This window comes from Torulaspora globosa, chromosome 5 (genome assembly GCF_014133895.1).
Source record: "Torulaspora globosa chromosome 5, complete sequence".
In the NCBI taxonomy this organism is placed as follows: Eukaryota; Fungi; Ascomycota; class Saccharomycetes; order Saccharomycetales; family Saccharomycetaceae; genus Torulaspora; species Torulaspora globosa.
The window spans coordinates 490,978-508,867 of NC_050731.1; the positions used below are offsets into that span (position 1 = coordinate 490,978).

A 17,890-nucleotide genomic window follows, 5' to 3' on the forward strand; every position below is an offset into this window, starting at 1 on the left:
CTTTATGGCATTTTGGTAATTTAGCCTTGTAAGATAAGCAATCGATTAGACTTCTTCAGTCATGAGCGAAACATCGTAAGAATCGATGGACATTTGATCGCTTGAGCTTTCAAATTCCGCAGGTTGCGCCAAACTTTGATTTTCCTGACGATCCACTGTTTTTCCACTGCTATCAGTGTTTTGTTCTGAGGAAGGCACAATATTCTCAAGTTCAGATCTGCCCCGCTTACGGCTCACTTCGGAAGAGCTATCCGGTTCTTGAACTGCGTCAGTACTGCCGGAATGATCGACGGATAGTTGTTCAACGGCAGATGCCCGGTCTTGACCTGTTAAGTTGCCTCCTGAAGTATCTTGTTCTTCATCACCGAGATCCGAGCAATGTCCCGTTGACTTACTTAAGCGTCTCTCATAGGCTTCGTCTAGAACACATGTTAGTGTTTTCTTGAATTTCTCTAGCGAATTTGTGCTCACAGAATCCAAGGTCTCATTTTCCATTACATCCTCGACATGCTCTGCGATCAGCTTTAATTTATCAAAGTCCTGGTATGAAGTAATGTAGGCAGCGTTGATGTTGGTTACCAGCATTTTTTTGATCTCTTTTTTATCTATCCTTGACAATATTTTTGTCACGTCCAGCACAAACTCCAGTTGTACACTATCGCTTCTGGCATCGTTTTCGGATTGGTGAACTAGTTTTCTAGGATCAGTCCAATGGAGCAGCTGCTGAAATATAGCATTCGGCTTCATCATTGACTCAGGGTCAGCCTTGAGATCTTCTGAGGACTGTAAATCATCCCAAAGCATGCATAGTCTCAATAAAACATCAGCAGCGATCCTGGCCATGCGCTTTTGATGGGAAGAATGAGAGAAGCAGTACACTGGAATGCAAAAGGCAAACGCTTGAATCAAGGCTTCGTTAGTGGTGTTAGCTGGAGAAAAGTAGGATAAAACCAGCGTTTCGAAAAGATCGTCATCGGTAAACACATCGGCTAAGAACAACTTGCACAGTCCTTCGGCTGCAACGACTTGACAGTCGGGCAAATCATCGTTCTTCAGCACTTTGTAGAAAATTTTATGAAGTGATATTGAATCAACCTTCCCTTCCCCATCTACAACATCAGATCCATGAACGGAAAATATATCGACAATAACCTTCAAAGCAATTTTCTTCAGGGACGCATTGCCCTTGGAGACACACATGCCCAATATGAACATATTGCTGGTGGCAAGTTGGACGTCCAACAGGCAACATAATCCAAGGTTCTTAACTCCAAGTTCTCTTATTTGGGATTCGGTATTTCTCACAGCCGGCGTGATTAATGTATCAATCAAAGAGGTTATCAGGATATTTTGCTCTAGCGGCATGTTCACCAGTTCCAACATGTGGGATGATCTTGTCAGACATGCCACAACCGTTTTGGGCTCCAGCTCCTTCTCAGAGGTCAGGTTCTTCATAGCATCTCCCTCGGACGGCGCAGTCTGACCGCCTACCATTTCCTCAACGTTTCTATGGAAAGACTCGAGAGCAGCATCATCGTTATCATCGTCATCGCTATCACCTTTGCTAGCGGCATTTGCCAGTGCGCGTCCTCTTTCTTCTTGCTCTTGTCTTTCAATGTCATCATCTCTTAGATCGTTAATTATCTCAATGGCCATTGTGACGAAGTCATTTTCATTAATCGATAAAGTCTTCAACACTTGCAATCCGGCCTTGATGACATTTTCGCTCAAGTCGAAGATCCCCAACATATTTCTGATCACCGTCAACATCGATCTCCTCCCGACTTCGTCTCCAAAGTCGTATCGATTTGCCGTTGTAAGTAACTGCTCAATGATAAAATCTAGGCTGCGGTGATCCGTCTTCAAAACGGGCTCTGCATCTTTCGCGAATCTCTGCTCGATATAATAATGCAGAATGTCTGCGAAACTTGCGGCTTCAGGGAAGTTGGTTTCTATGACTTCGAGCAGGTTTTTGTCAGCGCAATATAGGTAAAAGCTTTTCAGTAGGAAAGCAATTTCCACTGTGAATTCCTTCCATATATCTTCCGGAAATTTGACCTTGGTTATGATGTCAGGTCGATTCTCGAATAAGCACTCCATCGCTTTCTCAGCGACGGACGATTCCGTCACATTCAACCTCTCCAAAAATGCAATGAGATCGCCTTCCATAAGATTGAGCCAATCATGAGATATTAGCCTAGAACATGCTTTTCGCACGCTTTCTTCCCTATCTTCAAGCCCCCACAGAATCAATTGATCAATGATCCTACTGTCCACTTGATCAAAGCAGTTCTTCCCCATCGCTCGCAGAATCTTACTGTAAACCAGCCGGCGGTTCACTAGATTAACATCACGAGCTCTTTCCAGGATATAAGGTTGCGTAACGCGGTTGTTAACCAGATTCAGCATCGCCGCTCGACGAGTCTCCGCAGAGGCATCGTTCTGAACTACTTTCATTAAGATTTGAGTTGCACCTTCCGTATCCAATTCTCCCTCCTCAGCCTCTTCGTCCTGGAACTTCGTCAAGCAGAAAACGGCTTGAATCCTGACGTTTGGTTCTTTATCGTAAACTCTCTTTCCGAGCGACCACGTCAGCAAGTTGTAAAGCGATTCGTCCAGTTCACCGATATTGTCCATTATAACCGCCAGCAGTTGAACTACTCTGTATCGGACGTTTTTATCCTTGCTTTCTATCCCCCTGAGTATATGCCTGACAAACTGATCCACGAATCGAGAAAACACTTCTTCCTGCTGCTTGTTTCGAGCAATGTGCACTTCACGATCCAACGAAGCGACAAATGCTGCTATAAGCTTCACTATGCGATCTCCGATTACCTCAGTCTTCTTCAATGGCAAGATCTTTGTTACCAGAGTACTGAACCAATAGTTAAATGCCGACTCGTAACCTTGTGACACAGCCTTTGATTGAATCTTCTTTAAAACCGCCACATGCTTCCGGTGACCAGCGTACGCAGATTGACCCTTCTGAAACACCTCAGCGATGGAATGGAAGATCTTTGTATTCACGTCATCCTCGTTATTAGCACCACCACTCATCACCGCCAAATGCCAACGAATCTAATCCTATTGGAAGCTCAACCAAGCTGCAGATGGACACCAACTACCAGAACTAACGCCTTCATTCACTTTCAGCCTTAAGTACTATCTCTAATGCTCATCTTCAATGGTTTATTATGATCACTTCTGACGTCATACTTAAGATTTCTAGAGGATGAAAAATTTGAAATATTCTGAAGAATCAAGCTCATCGCATTGAAATCTGCCATATATTTCGAGCCAAGCCAGCTGAAGTTGCCGGTCAAATTAGCCAATGACTGCTCAGGAGAATATGATAGTGCATAGGTCGCGGTTTGTGGAATTTTCGGCGGGAAATATAACGGCATTGGCGTTTTCACACAAGTCTGACGCACAGAAGCTAACGCCATCCGAGCTGCGTCTTGCTTTGGGAAGATCTGATGGAAGCATTGAAATTTGGAATCCCAGGGAGAACTGGTTCCAGGAGCTGGTTATTCATTCCGGAAGAGATAGATCTATCGAGGCGCTGTGCTGGAGAAATGTTCCTGGAGAAGCTTTAAGACTGTTTTCCATTGGTGGTTCCACGGCTGTTACCGAGTGGGATTTAGCTACTGGATTACCTCTCAAGAACCATGACTGTAATGCCGGTGTGATATGGTCGATGGCAATCAATGAATGTCAGGACAAGTTAGCAGTTGGTTGCGATAATGGTACAGTCGTTATCATCGACGTATCAGGTGGCCCCGGGTGCCTAGAATACGATACTATTCTGACGAGACAAGAGGCTAGAATTCTTACATTGGCTTGGAATAAGGATGACTACGTCATTGGTGGATGCTCAGACGGTAGAATTAGAGTTTGGTCAGCACTGAAAGGTGCGGATGATAGAGGCAGGATCATTCATACGATGAAAGTGGATAAGTCTAAAAAGGAGTCTACACTGGTTTGGTCGGTTTTGTATCTTCCCCAGTCTCACCAAATAGTGTCCGGTGATTCGACAGGCTCTGTCAAGTTCTGGGACTGGGACCACGCCACATTAACGCAATCTTTCAAGACTCATATGGCGGATGTTTTGACCCTGACGCGGGACGTGGCTGGGAATAGCGTCTTCAGTGCTGGTGTCGATAGAAAGATATTTCACTTCCAAAGGAACCATAATGGAGCACAGAAAGATGCCAAATGGGTCAACACTTCAAATAGGCTTATTCACGGGAATGACGTAAGGGCCCTATGCTCCTACCAATCGAAAGGTGCTGATTTCCTGGTCTCGGGTGGTGTAGAGAAATGCTTGATTATAAACTCTCTATCTGCTTTCGCAGATGGAAAGTACCGTAAGATGCCATTATTGGCCTCCATTTCGAAGAATATGATCATCAATAGAGAGCAAAGGCTCGTCGTCTCGTGGTATGCATCAACAGTCAGGATATGGCATGTTGGTCAAGACTTTGACGGTAACAATAACTACAGGTTGGTTTGCAAAATGGTTTTGAAGGACGAACAAAACATCACTACATGTGCCATCTCTCCAGATGGTCAAGTCCTTGTTGTTGCAAGGCCGTCCTTAACGAAGCTATTCCATTTACAACCGCTGGAAACTAAACTAAAGGTGACAAAACTCGATAATAGCTTACTCTTAAGAACAGGCTGTAGTCTCGTACAGTTTATCGATAACTCAAGGATCGCCGCCTGCTCCACCGATGGCGAGTTATTCACAGTTGACTTGGAGTCGGACCAAGATGATGAGATGTCTTTGATCGAGCTGCCGGAGGTTCCGCAGACCAAGAGTAGCGCCAAGATCCCGTATATGAACAAAATCAATCACTTAGTTGTTGGGGGTGACCTGCTGGTTGTCGGACGCACTTGCGGTGCAGTGGATATCGTAAATCAAACTACGAATGAGTCTAGACCGTTGGTTCGTCTGATGAACTTCATAACGGCTATGCTATTAAACAAAGAGAGAGAAAGCATCATTTTGGTAACTGCAGAGAATAAAATTTACGAATTCAACCTAAAATCCGGTAAGCAGCATTCAAGTCTGCTCACCGACTGGTCCAAAAACAATACAGATAATTTACCTATGCAGTTACAGAAGTCAACTGACAAGGTTCTTGGGATATCCTATACCGAAAGTGATCCGAATATGGTGTGGTTCTGGAGTTCATCTTGGATATCAAGAATCAACTTTTCCCAAGATTTACCTCTCAGTAACAGAAGAAAAGCCAAAAAGCACGATCGTGATGGCTTAACGATTACTGATGACAGTAACTTTATGGATGATCTGGCAGATGTTGAAGATGAGAACAACTTGGAACTAACAGAAGCGCTCCAATTTCTGTCAAGCCATACAAGAAGGTTCAAGCCCGAAGGAACGAGCAAGAGCAAAGATGAGAAGAGTTTTTTCTTTACTGATAAATATAAGCTCATTTATCATGCCGATCTTATAGCTGAAAAGGAACTTATAATTGTGGAAAAACCAAGTCAGGCCGTGGGACCTCACCATAAGGCAGTAGATCTACCGAAGTTGCTATTTTGAAAGTATATGGACGATCCTCACGCGTCGTTAGAGATGGAGATGAGCATAATTCCATAACCAAGTCACAACAATCACTCCTTATGTAATATCCGTATAACTCTCCATGAGTAAAATCTCTCGGACTATCGACCTCCGAATGCGTGCTATTGAGAAACGTATATCTTACCTAAAAATCTCTTTGCTAGGCACTTGTCCTGGCCCAGGAATGCGGTAGTGATGCGGTTCGTTCAGCGAGTTTGATGCAAACGAAGGTTGAGATGCACGAGATTGCATATATGAGCTCAAACCATTTGTCTATAACCACATTCGCGACAGTAAATCGTTCATCCAAAAGTTCATTTACCTTCTCTGAAACATCGAACGGTAAGTTTGATCGGATAGACAATAGAGTTGCCACGACATAAATTCCTGCCAGCTCTGAAACGATCAGATTCTTAATGATCGATGGTGATTTCTTTTGGCTCCTTTTGCTTGGACGTTTATTATACGATGGAAGCTCTTCAAAGTTTGTGCTGTTTTGCATAACATACATTGCTAAAACACGAATCCTATTAGGTAGCAGTGCAATTAGGAAGGATATAGTTGTTGCAACGGTAGATAGGGAGCACACGAACAAGGATATCGATAGTATTAGCGAAATCTGCTTCGTCAGCGAATCAACTTCGTATTGATATTGGAAACGAAAGAGCAACAAATCCATGATGTTAGCAATCGAGATGGCAAGAGGATCTGTAGTCCATTCTGTATCTTTGCTGCTTGTACTGAAGAGATGCGGTATCGTCCTGGTGAAAACTGTAACTGTCTTATGGATACAGTAGAACAGGAACACAACATGGGAGGCTTTTTTAGCAAATTTTACATGCGGAGGAAGCCGAAGCCTTTCTTCAAGCCTTCCTATCTCCATTCTTAATGAACCTACACCTTCTGCGAGTTGCTGCTTCGTGACAGTTGCGGATTCTTCGGGATATTGTTCCATATTTTTCAAAGTTTCAATAGTGTGTTGGATTTCTCTCTGATATAGTTCTATCTGCTCTTGCAAGCTCTTGTCTGATATCCATAAAAGAGATTCAGTAAAATACTGCTTCCTCTGCTTGCTGTATTTTGGGGAAAACCGTCTCTTGACTGTGCAGAATGTTGAGTACAAGGATGAAGTTGATGCTACTCCAGCCAGATTGGCCATGATTGTAACCCCTGCGACTGAAAGCCTCGTTAGCATGCTTTCCGCATGATGGAAAGGCCCCAGAGCAATGTAGTTAAGAACCATTATGAGTAAAGCGACAATGCCACACGAGAGAATAACCAGTCTATCCAGGTCAAACTTCTCCTCGAAGAACTTGTTCAGCAGTGACATAACGATGAAGAGAGGTTGGACGAGTATCAAAAGCGCAGATAAAAGCATTGACACCAACGGCCATACCCATTTGGTGATAAAGTCTGCGGTTTGCTGAACATCAGCGGTTTTGATCTGCCAAAGTGTTATTTCAATCGTAATGGTATAGATCACCATTGCTGCCGAAAACAGTATCCTCATTGCTTGCAAAACCTTATGAGATGGGACTGAATACTCGCTGTACAGTTTGGATAGAAAAGTGCTATCGTCAATAGCTAACTTTGGCAATGTCGCATCTTGCTTGCTTGACGATTCTGCTCCAATCTCAAATAGAGAACCAACTTTGAACCAGAGGACTGTGAAGGACCATCTGTAAATAGCAGTTGCACTGGCAGTTAAGAACAGCACCATAAAAAAGTCCTCCATTATCAACTTGGGCTACTCATCAGACGCTAGAAGTTACGTATGGAGTAGATTTCCTTCAAAACGATCAATGAGCTGTAAAGCGTTGAAGTCTTCAGTAGCTCGCTATAGCATCGCGATGTCCAAAACACCACGTAAGATAAGAAATCTTGGCTTTTAGAGCTAAATGGGCCCAAGTGCGCTCCGGCATTCGAGTCTGAACTGACGATTTTAACAGTGGTCTGCAATTCCTTTAATGATGACTTCGGAGCGAAGATCAGAGACAGCATCGGAGGTGCAAGGAGAGGTAACTGAGAAATTGAGCTGCCCCATCTGCTTTCAAGCCTTTGGTAAGCTTGGCCCTTTGAATGATCATTTGGATAAGGACCACGGATTTGGGGGACCTGAGGTTAAAGCTGGAGGGAACAGCAACGGGAGAGCATCTAGGAAGCAGCACAAGCGAGAACGAGGCCCCAAGAGTCATCACAGAGCCCTTGAAATCGGATTATCGCAATGCAACGAGTGCCATCAGCGGCTTAAAAGGGGCGAGGAGGCCCAAAATTGCATGAAATGTGGCGAACTCTTCTGCAAGAAGCACTGCCAGAATGTAATGAAACTGGACGGTAAGGGTCAATATGAGCCTACCCAGGGCAAATGGCGGATTTGCTGTTACAAGTGTTACAGTGAGAGACCAGGATACAATGACTATGGGGCCGTTAAAGACCTTACAAATTCTTTCCAAAAGCTGAGGAATCTGAAAAGCGAGGATAAGCAGCTTCAGATACTTCACCTGGAGAATAGACTGGTGAGACTCATAGATGGAATAGCGTTTATTCTGCGATCTCACGAAGAGAGCCTTTGGGGAAATCTTACAACGAATAGCGAGGTCGCAAGGTATGAACGAACGGTGACGTCGTGGCGACAAGACAAAGAAGCCTCGAACTGTTATGTCTGTAATCAGCCTTTTGGAATAATGCTTCGCAAACATCACTGTCGACTCTGTGGTAACGTCGTTTGCGACAATGAAACTGCTAATTGTTCCAACAGGATACCCATATCTAACCTGGTCAACGCTGCTGATGACATCCCGTTCACAGAGCCGAGATCTGATCTTCTGAAGCGTACTATATCGGTACGAATTTGCTCTAGGTGTACTCACAGTCTTTACTTCGGCAGAAAGTTCAAGAAGGACCAAGCAAAACCGCTGTCTCCTCTGCTATCCCAGTGCGAGAAGATCCACAACGTCTCAAGATCTATATTAAATTTATTATCGCTTCTAACAGCGTCCTTGGAAGAAATCGAACGACTGCGAAGCAGTGAACAAACACAGTATCAAGCAAGCATCGACGAGTCAGCCAGACTCAGAGCCAAACTATTTCGAACCATTGCATCGTATACTCAATTGGCAAAATCCATAGCCACTCTGCTGCCTAGAAATACGGCAGAAAGAAAGATCCAGCAGTCAATTCGAATGGCTTCATCAATCTTCATCAATGAAAAACTGGTCCACATGAAGTCTTTACCAGTCCCTTCCTCTGACGCCGACCAGCCCCATCTGCAAGCTGATCAAGTTGCCAAGCCCTTCAAACTTGTTTACAATAACTTGAGCATCAAAGAGGTAAAACGGTTCCGAGAAGAACTAATGGTTCTCAAAGAGCAGAGATTTCTTGTCGAGTCCATGATAGAAAACTGCAAGAAGCAAAGAAATTTCGATGAGATCACAATTTTAAGCTCCAACCTGCAAGAACTAGATTCGAGGATAGCCGCAATCCAACTGGGCCTTGGTGACCAGGGTTTTGTCTAATAAGTGCGACCTACATGTACCTTAAAGATATTCGACAAGAAACGGAACCAGCCAAATTGAAATGGCGGAGCAGCCTACGCATTTTGCTAGGCTCTTAACATATTGATAGATTTCGAACTATTAAGTATTATCTATTAGCTTCTGCTGACCCTTTCATAATTTAAGCTAGTGTATGGCAAGATTTTGTCTAACAAATTGATGTAGAAATTTGCAACTTTGAGTAAAAAGAGTTATTCCAAAGACACAAGGCATTCAGGTCCTCAGTTATGGATGTATGTTTGATTTACTTGCTCTATTTCATTCATTTATACTTTGAAGTTCAAAGATCATAACACTAACTATCAGGGACTATCTGTTTAGGATGAAAGAAGAATTCAATTACATGAGCTGAACACAAGAGCTTGGAATGGCGAAGAAGTATTCCGTTTGGAGAATCGAAAGCTAGATTCTAGTATAAAGAGAAACACTGGTTTCATCAAAAGACTTAAACAAGGCATTAACAAAGAGTCTAAAGCCGCTCTGATCAAAGATTTGAGTGAAGTCTCTCTTGAGAAATATCTATCGGAGATCATCAATACGGCTGCCGAGGGTCTTTCTAATGTTTCAAACAAGAACGAGGATGTTTTAGCGGCTGTTGAAGTCATCAGTGTGATGCATCAGAGATTCAACACAAGATTTACGCAAGAAGTATTTGGTCTGTTTCTAAACAATTTCACAAACCCTGGAGAAGACACACTATCCGAGAAAGAAGAGCTCTCTAGGGCGAATAGACTGAAATGTAACTTGCGTGTTTTTATTGAACTATACCTGGTTGGCCTTTTTACCAATGTTGACAATTTAAGCTCTAAAGAGGCTCTACCAGCTTTCTTACAGCGGAGCATGGCTAAAAAAGAACCTATCATTTTGCGCCTTATGAAAGAATCTCTCAACTACAAGTTCAAGCGTGGATTGTCTACTGGTATTGCGACATCCGTACTCAAGAGATTTCCATTCTTCTTCAACAACCAAGACACACGTCTGAACGTCTGCATAGCTGATGATAATCTCAAAGAGTTGTTGCAAGCTTTGTTTAAGCTATATGGAGACGCTGTTATTGCAAGAGCAGTTGAGTTGGACTCCAGAACCAAAAAACTGTTCAAGGAACATCAAAGCTGCCAATTCCGTACCGGTAAGCTAACAGACGAATACATCGAAGAGTATAATCAATGTATGCCGATTTATGAGACTTTTAAGGCGGCTTCCGAAGTATTTGCCGATTTCTTTAACCTGGACAAGCCGTCGTTCGACCAGTCCGTTAGCGAACAAAAAGATGAACAAGCGTCACTTTCTCCTGTTATAACAAACGCAGTGGCTTTACCTGGTCAGAGGTTGTGGGAAAATGAAGAAACCAGGAAGTTTTACGAAGTTCTGCTTGACATTGGTGACTTATACAGAGCATCGCTTCAAAGTGAAGTGGAGGCAAATGGAGAAGTAATCAACGACTTTTTCAGTAACTTGGAAAAAACAGAGTCAAAAGAGGAAATAGACGCTTTGACTGTGCAATATTGGTCTGAGAATCTGGATAATAAGGCGACGAAGAAGCGTCTGATCAAATTCCTCATAGAAACGCAAGATTGGAGCAAAATAAGAGTTTTTACAAGGTTTCTTGCGACAAACGCCAAATATTTTCCTGATGTTATTGACGAGTTTACGTCGTACTTGGACAGTGGGTTTCGCAGCCAGCTTCATACTAATAGAATAAATGTGAAGAATATCATTTTTTTTAGTGAGATGGTGAAATTTATGCTACTTCCAACTTATATGATATTCCATAAGATAAGGACGCTGATCATAAATTTGCAAGTTCCGAACAACATCGAGATTTTGACTGTTTTCTTTGAGCATTTGGGTATATTCCTCATCAACAAACCTGAGTACAAACCACACATGGAAAAAATGGTAGAATTAATAAGGGAAAACAAGAAAGATAGACAAATAAATATGAATCTGAAGGGGGCACTGGATAACTTGATCAATCTAGTCTATCCACCCTCAATAAGATCGCTTAATGCAGAGTCGAAAGCTCTTTCACCGGAACAGAAGTTCTACCGTATACTCATCAGAAGAGAACTGGAGAATTTTGAGTACAGGCATACAGTGAAGCTACTTCGAAAGGCCAGTTGGAGGAACCAAGGCGTTTACCACACTCTCTTTGAATTGTTTACGAAACCAGAGGAAATAAGTTACCAAAATATCCCATTCTTAGCCCGAATCTTGAAGGACCTGTATGCGTATCAGAGAAACTTTGTCTTAAAAGCCATCGATGAGCTCCTAGAAAATATTGAACGAGGGCTAGAATTGAACGATTACTCACGGAACATGCATAGAATCTCACAGGTGAAATATCTTACTGATCTGTACAATATCGAGCTCATCAAACCGCAGGTTTTAATTGATACACTTTACAACATCATAAACTTTGGGTTCTCGGCTCAAGACGTTCAACTCTTTTCTCCGAACTCGATCGATCCGACCGATAACTATTTCAAGATTCAATTGATTACGACAGTTCTTTTGAATGTAACCAAAAGAGTGCGTATATTCAAGGACCGCATCACAATGTTCTTGATGTTTCTCGATTACTATGTGCTCGCGAAAGCACAGCCGCTGCCAAAAACAGTCAAATTCAGCGTCGAAGCGACTTTCGATAAGTATGCGCCCGAAACTGGAATACGAAGAAGTGATACTGCGCAAGAAAGTTTCATGCGTCTCACGCAATTTTTAAAGATTAAAGTTAAGGCTCAGATAAATGGATCCACTGCTGTTGTTGATAGCGCCGTTAATTTATCCGAGGTGGAAGAAGAGATGGCAAATGATAATGACGGCATAGACGAGGCCGATAAAGACTATCCGGAGAGTGGCATGTCAGCCGCTGAAGAGTACGAGGATAATGCCGAGCATAATGAGGATATAGTCGATGAGGACGAGATGGATGAGGACGAAAGCCTCGAGCAAAGCGACAGCGAAGATGGAGACGAGTCATTTAACAATGCTGAAAGCGATTACGATGACATTTATGGAGATGTCGATGCAGATCGTGATATTGAAAAGCGGAGGATGTATGAAGAATTCCAAAAGAGGTTGAAGGACGACGAGGAACGCAGGATTGAGGCGGAGATGGAGAAGCAGTTCCAGCAAATCTTGTTAGAATCTGCTGATTCCAGGAAGAATGAAAAATCCACTGGTGGTAAGATACCTTCAATGTCCTCCACAGGAGAAACGAGCAAGCCAAGGTTACTTCGTCCAGAATTTCAGGATAGAGGTCACGACCGACAGCCACAGAAGGTTGCCTTCACGTTTTTAAGTAAGTCAGGTAAGAAAACGCAGTCGAGGGTGTTGGGGTTGCCTTCGAACGTTGAATTCGTCTCGGGAGTCCTTGAGGAGGAGGAAAGGTTGAAAAACGAACGAGAGAAGATCAAGGAAATCGTCCTACAAAGGACATTCGATTAGTGATGAATTTCTGCTCTATGTAATTATGCGCTTATGTAACTTCTATTCTACCCTCACCATGACTACCGTAATGTCGTCCTCTTTGCCGCCGCGATAATCCTTGCCGGTCAACTTTGAGATCTCCTGGGCGAACACACTTGGATAATTCGGGTCCTTGCTCAATTTTGCCACCTTGCTGACAAAATCCTGAGACACAGCCAGCAAATCGCTGCTTATTTTCTGCTCATTATCGCGCAGAAACAACTGTATATCTTCGTAGGAGATATTGTCTGTGACACCGTCGGTTGCCAGCACCACAACGTCGCCCTTCGCCAACTGGAAGTTGTACTCGTCTGCGTCCGAAGGGCTGTTCTGGATGAAAGAGCCGCCTTTTCTCCGAGCCTCTTTCAGCATCTCCTCCGGTATGATGGCCAGCTGGTAGGGCGCATTGAACCCAACAGTTTGGAATTCGGTCTTGAACACCAGCTTTGCGTTCCTGAAGACGCCGCACCACGAGTCCCCCAGATTTGCCACTTCCATACTCCCATTAGGTTTGAAATGAGCCGCAATCGCAGTCGTTCCCCCGACTTTCACGGTCTGCTCGTCCCTGATCCTCCTGTAGCCCATCTCGATCAGCTGTTTTGGGCTTACGCCTCCGTCCTTCTGGCTGCCTGCCACCGAGCTGAACTCATTCATCGCCAGACACAGCTCCCGCGAGATGGCGCTCGAGTCGTACCCATGCTCTGCCCAGCCACCGACTCCGTCCGCTACGCCCGCGTATGCGTCTCCCGGTGCGTTCACAGCCATGAAATAGTTGTCCTCGCCCGTCGGAGACTCCACTGCCGTCTTCAGCCGCCGGTACACGCCATCCTCCCGGTCCTTGGGCTGGTACGCCACCGCCATCTTGTAGCTGAAGTTCGTCGGACTCCCACCGCTGGCTGCGTCGCCATTGTAGTAACGTCCCCCGTTCCCGGAGAAGAAACACCGCTTAGAAACCCTAAAGAACTGGTTCGAAACGCCTCCTGCATCAATTGCACCCGTCGGTATTAGTACATATCCCACAACTGCCATCAACACCACCGGCACCACAACAAACAAAAACATACTGTGCCAGATCGCTGCTGACGCCCCGCGGCCCGCACCACCTCTTAGACCTGCTGAAACGAACATCCCAACCGCCAATTGACCCTCTTCCTAAGCTAATCCTGCCGATCTCTGCTCATCTCGGTGATATTTCGACCTGTTACTATAAGCTGTTCGCCTCGTTTAAGATGACGTCCTACTGATCACTGAGTAGCCGGGTAATAGGTCTACTGCAACTTGGTAGCGCCGTTCCAGTAATGAACATGCGCGAAACCTACCTTTCGTAGAGAGTGAGAGTAATTCGGAGTTTATCACTAATCACGAACTGAGTATCTGGCGAGTATCTTCGTGGGGCACGATTCAGGGCCAAGAGACCTTTCTTTAACAGCCGCACTGTGATAAAGCGCGCCTTCAATTAAGGGCGGATAAATAGCTCTATATACCCGGATCTACAGGACCAGGTCCGATGGGACGATCTCAATGGAGTATCCATCTGGGTCTTTGATAAAAGCGCCATTCTTCACCATGCCTTGGTTGAACTTAACACCCCAGCCGATCTTATCACCGTAGCGCTGCTCGATCTCGTTACAAAGAGCGGTCGGATCGTTGCAGCTAATTGTAACGTGACCGTAACCCGGCGTCTTCCAGTCCCAGGTGTGGTACTTGAAGTCTGGGTCGTTTTCGGTACCCCAGTTGTGGGTCAATTCCACGACACCCTCAGTCGACCAAGAATTTTGGCCGGAGGGCACGCCGTATGCCAGGAAATACAGAGTGAATTTGGCATTCTCATGCTCAGATTTTCTTATTAGCTTCATTCCGAGAACGTTCTGGTAGAATTCAAGGGACTTCTCGGCATCCTTGACACGAATCATGGTATGGTTGAACTTGTCGCCAATGTCTTTACGAGGCGCCTCTTCGGTGTCCTTGATGTATTGCACAAGTTCAATCCAATACCCGTCTGGGTCAAGAGCAAAGGCAATGTCCTTCTGTCTGCCATCTGCCATTCTCTTCTTGAAGGAGACACCCTCGGCTTCCAGTCTCTCACAGGTTTTCTTGATGTCAGCGACAGAGAAACAGATATGACCAAAGCCTCTGTGTGGCTCTTCATTCCCGTTGTAAATTTTGAACTCAGAATCGTTTTCGCTGCCCCAGGTGTGGGCCAGCTCAAGAACGCCGCTGGTGCCGAAGATTTCAGGCTGGCCTTGCTCGGTCTTGGCAACTTCCTTAGGGAAGGTCAGGAAGTGCAAACTGAACTTCATATCTGGGTAGTCCTTGGTCCCAAGAAAGGTCATACCAAAGTGCTTTTTGTAGAACTCAATGCTTCTAGTTGGGTTCTTGACACTCAAGCATGTGACGCTGACTTTCAAAGTAGAGTCTTGGGCAGCAGCAGCTATTTTGATCGGATAGTGCTTATTTTCTGTAGCCATTGTTCTAGTAGACTGTTGGTTGGATCGCAGCAATTGACTGATAGCTCTCTTAAACATCTTTTAGAGGTCTGGGTCCAAGATTGTCAGCGTGGGAACCTTAAGTAGTCTATGGCATAGCACTGGGGACGAATACGAAAACACAGCCCTAATGCAACATATTACAACTAATACAACTTATTGCAACGTATTGCGATAGCCCTAATACAACGTATTACAACGTATTGGGCTGTGCCTTCGTATTACAACGTATTAGGGCTGTCTTTTCGTATTCGTGCGTTGTATTGGGGCTGTGTTCATTTAGTGATGAATACATCTGCGAATGCTCCGTGTTTAGTGATGGAAACAACACGAATTCAGCTCTACACCTTAAGTGATAAGCGGCGATAAGCGGAACGCATAAAAACTTGGCTTCAATTAACAATTCGATTACGTCCATTCTAGCATGTCTAGCCACTAAATAGCGCAGCTTAATTGGCTTCGATTGGTTTCAATGCATAATCTTAGAGCTAGAAAGAAGCACTTGTAGCAAGGGTGTGCCGAACAGTAGGAATATCATCCCGCTGGAGCAGTGGATTCAGGTTGCGGAAACTGAACCAGAAATCACTCACGTATGTCCAGCAGGACTGAAGTTTCACCATTCTACATTCCAATTCACTCAGACAGCGATTCTAGTGAGGAAGCGGGAATGATTTCCTGTCGTCGCTCCCGGAGATAAAAGTAACTTATCGTAGCTCCTATGCACGGTCTTGCTAATAGATCACATCATGAATTGGCTAGGTCATCAGCGGCTATATGTGCGTTCCGGCCACCTTTTTTTGACAGTGTTAGCATTGGCGATCTGTTGCCTGATTATGCTATGTTACCAGTATAAATTTCACCGGGAAATTATCGCCAATCTTGAGGATATAATTTTTGCGCTGCAGGAGTAGAACAACCAACACAACGTAGAACAACCAACACAACGTTAGTTCCAGGACATTTCCGCTTTGCAGAGTTACCAGAAGAAATTTCCCGTCGCGACTATTCAATGTCGAATGATTTAATTAACTACTGAGTCGGTAGCACTGTCCTCCTGAAATATCAAGATGGTACCATGAAGCGTGCACCATGACCATGCCTGTTCAGTGGACATTTTCGAATCCAATACCGAGATTGAAACGTAGAGGCAAGTTAGTTTAGATCCAATATTGCTCCGCACTAACTGTAGTCCCGCTTCTCGCTGTCATCATGGGAAGCGAATCGATTCATGTAGATGTCCATTCGGTAAAGAAAGGTTTGCCTTTCAGCTTTCTCCTCCCCCACGGACATCGCAGATGGTCGGTGGTCGATCAGTGGGTCTTAAACTAGGCCTGGGATTGGTGATGAAGATCGAAACTCTGCCTTACCAAGTATGATTCGTATAGTGCTGGAAGTACTTTATTTACGGTTTGCTTATCGCTTTGAACGAATACTTATCCGAGAATGCGAGAGGCGCTACTTAGATCTTTGGTTTCCATGGAAACCTATAAAAAGGTTTTCCCCCCTCCGATTTCCATGGAAACATGTAAAAAGGGTTCCTCCCCAGTTTCCATGGAAACATCTAAAAGAAGGCCCCAGTCGAAAGCTATTAGACCGGAAGAGGACTAGAAAGCGGTAGAATATAGGACTACTAACTCAGTGATAAAATCCACGCGTCCTATCAAATGATGAAATGCAGACGGACGCTGAAGAGTTGGCAGTGCAGAGCACGCCGACCGAACCTGAAGAAGCGGAAGCGCACATGGAGTTTATGTGGGACGTTATACAGTTGTTCATCTTGCTGTGGCTGCCAGTGTTAGCACTGGTGGTTATTCTAATTGTTATGGCCCTGAATCAACTTAAATTCCACAAGGCAGAGAACGCCGCCTTTAGGGATATAATTCTAGCACTATGCAAGTCGAATGATTAAGCTTGGGTTCATGAGGTCTTCTTGGAGATGGCGATCAGTGGGTGTCAGCGCCGTGGGAAATATCGTCTCTAGTAGTTGTTCATTCTGCACATCGCTTATAGTTTTGCATGCAGGAATAGCGTTATCGTTTGGTCATTTATTGGTCGATACAACACTCAGAGATGTGGTATCGTGGAAATTCGAGTTCAACGGCGATTAACTGCTAGTCTTGCAGTCAACGGAGTACTATATCCAAAGGTTTGATGTGTCGTCTTTTGTTGCTGAGATTGCCAGGATCTCATCGAGCTACACTAGGACGAGTGGCAGACAATGGAAGATGTATCGAAGATGTCTGGTATGAGAAGGTAGACGGCATCGGTATTGATATTTGCCGTTATGAATGCTGAAGGCAGTCTTTGGGACTTCTTCCTCTCTGATCGGTATTTGGTGGTATCCTGAGCTGAGACCTGGCGTTGCGTTCCCTATCTTTGCCAATAATGCTTCAATTCTTGGCAGGGGGAGTGGGTCTTTGATCGTGGCTTCATTCAGGGCTCGGTAGTCCACACATGAACAGTCCGAACCATCTTTCTTTTTAACCATGACGAGTGGTGGGCTGCAGAGACTTTTCGACGAATCCCTTCTCGAGCAAGTCAACTACAATCTTCGCGATTTCTTCCTCGTCCTTTGGAGATCAATGTTAAGGCGGTATCGTGGGTAATCGCGCACCTCGCTTTATGTTAATTTCATGGAATGCATCCTTCTTGTCCAGCGTGATGCGTGGCAAGTCGTTTCTTACTGTCTGCCGATGTTTGAATTGGAAATATGGTGGTAGTAGCGTGAAAGTGTTCCCTTCAACTCGTTCCTGGGCTCTATCACTTGAAATTGGACAAAAGACTATGAT

At 44.5% G+C, this 17,890-nt stretch overlaps 7 protein-coding genes across 7 annotated transcripts; 3 read left to right on the forward strand and 4 right to left on the reverse strand.

Annotated features, from left to right (window-relative positions):
- Positions 1-45: 45 nt before the first annotated feature.
- Positions 46-3,057, reverse strand: YCG1 (condensin subunit YCG1; the record flags this gene model as incomplete). The annotated part of the gene is made up of 1 exon (XM_037284140.1): positions 46-3,057. The coding sequence occupies one exon, from the start codon at positions 3,055-3,057 to the stop codon at positions 46-48; it is 3,012 nt and encodes a 1,003-aa protein (XP_037140036.1).
- A 274-nt stretch (positions 3,058-3,331) lies between these two features.
- UTP4 (small subunit rRNA maturation protein UTP4) lies at positions 3,332-5,569 on the forward strand (the record flags this gene model as incomplete). Its single annotated transcript, XM_037284141.1, has 1 exon — positions 3,332-5,569. One exon carries the CDS (start codon positions 3,332-3,334, stop codon positions 5,567-5,569), a length of 2,238 nt encoding a protein of 745 aa, XP_037140037.1.
- A 181-nt stretch (positions 5,570-5,750) lies between these two features.
- On the reverse strand, positions 5,751-7,325 carry HG536_0E02750 (uncharacterized protein; the record flags this gene model as incomplete). Its single annotated transcript, XM_037284142.1, has 1 exon — positions 5,751-7,325. The coding sequence occupies one exon, from the start codon at positions 7,323-7,325 to the stop codon at positions 5,751-5,753; it is 1,575 nt and encodes a 524-aa protein (XP_037140038.1).
- Positions 7,326-7,557: 232 nt separating this feature from the next.
- On the forward strand, positions 7,558-9,105 carry PEP7 (phosphatidylinositol-3-phosphate binding protein; the record flags this gene model as incomplete). The annotated part of the gene is made up of 1 exon (XM_037284143.1): positions 7,558-9,105. The coding sequence occupies one exon, from the start codon at positions 7,558-7,560 to the stop codon at positions 9,103-9,105; it is 1,548 nt and encodes a 515-aa protein (XP_037140039.1).
- Positions 9,106-9,756: 651 nt separating this feature from the next.
- Positions 9,757-12,594, forward strand: NMD2 (Nmd2p; the record flags this gene model as incomplete). Its single annotated transcript, XM_037284144.1, has 1 exon — positions 9,757-12,594. One exon carries the CDS (start codon positions 9,757-9,759, stop codon positions 12,592-12,594), a length of 2,838 nt encoding a protein of 945 aa, XP_037140040.1.
- A 42-nt stretch (positions 12,595-12,636) lies between these two features.
- Positions 12,637-13,743, reverse strand: PTC7 (type 2C protein phosphatase PTC7; the record flags this gene model as incomplete). Its single annotated transcript, XM_037284145.1, has 1 exon — positions 12,637-13,743. The coding sequence occupies one exon, from the start codon at positions 13,741-13,743 to the stop codon at positions 12,637-12,639; it is 1,107 nt and encodes a 368-aa protein (XP_037140041.1).
- Positions 13,744-14,105: 362 nt separating this feature from the next.
- On the reverse strand, positions 14,106-15,140 carry HG536_0E02790 (lactoylglutathione lyase; the record flags this gene model as incomplete). The annotated part of the gene is made up of 1 exon (XM_037284146.1): positions 14,106-15,140. The coding sequence occupies one exon, from the start codon at positions 15,138-15,140 to the stop codon at positions 14,106-14,108; it is 1,035 nt and encodes a 344-aa protein (XP_037140042.1).
- Between the last annotated feature and the right edge of the window lie 2,750 nt (positions 15,141-17,890).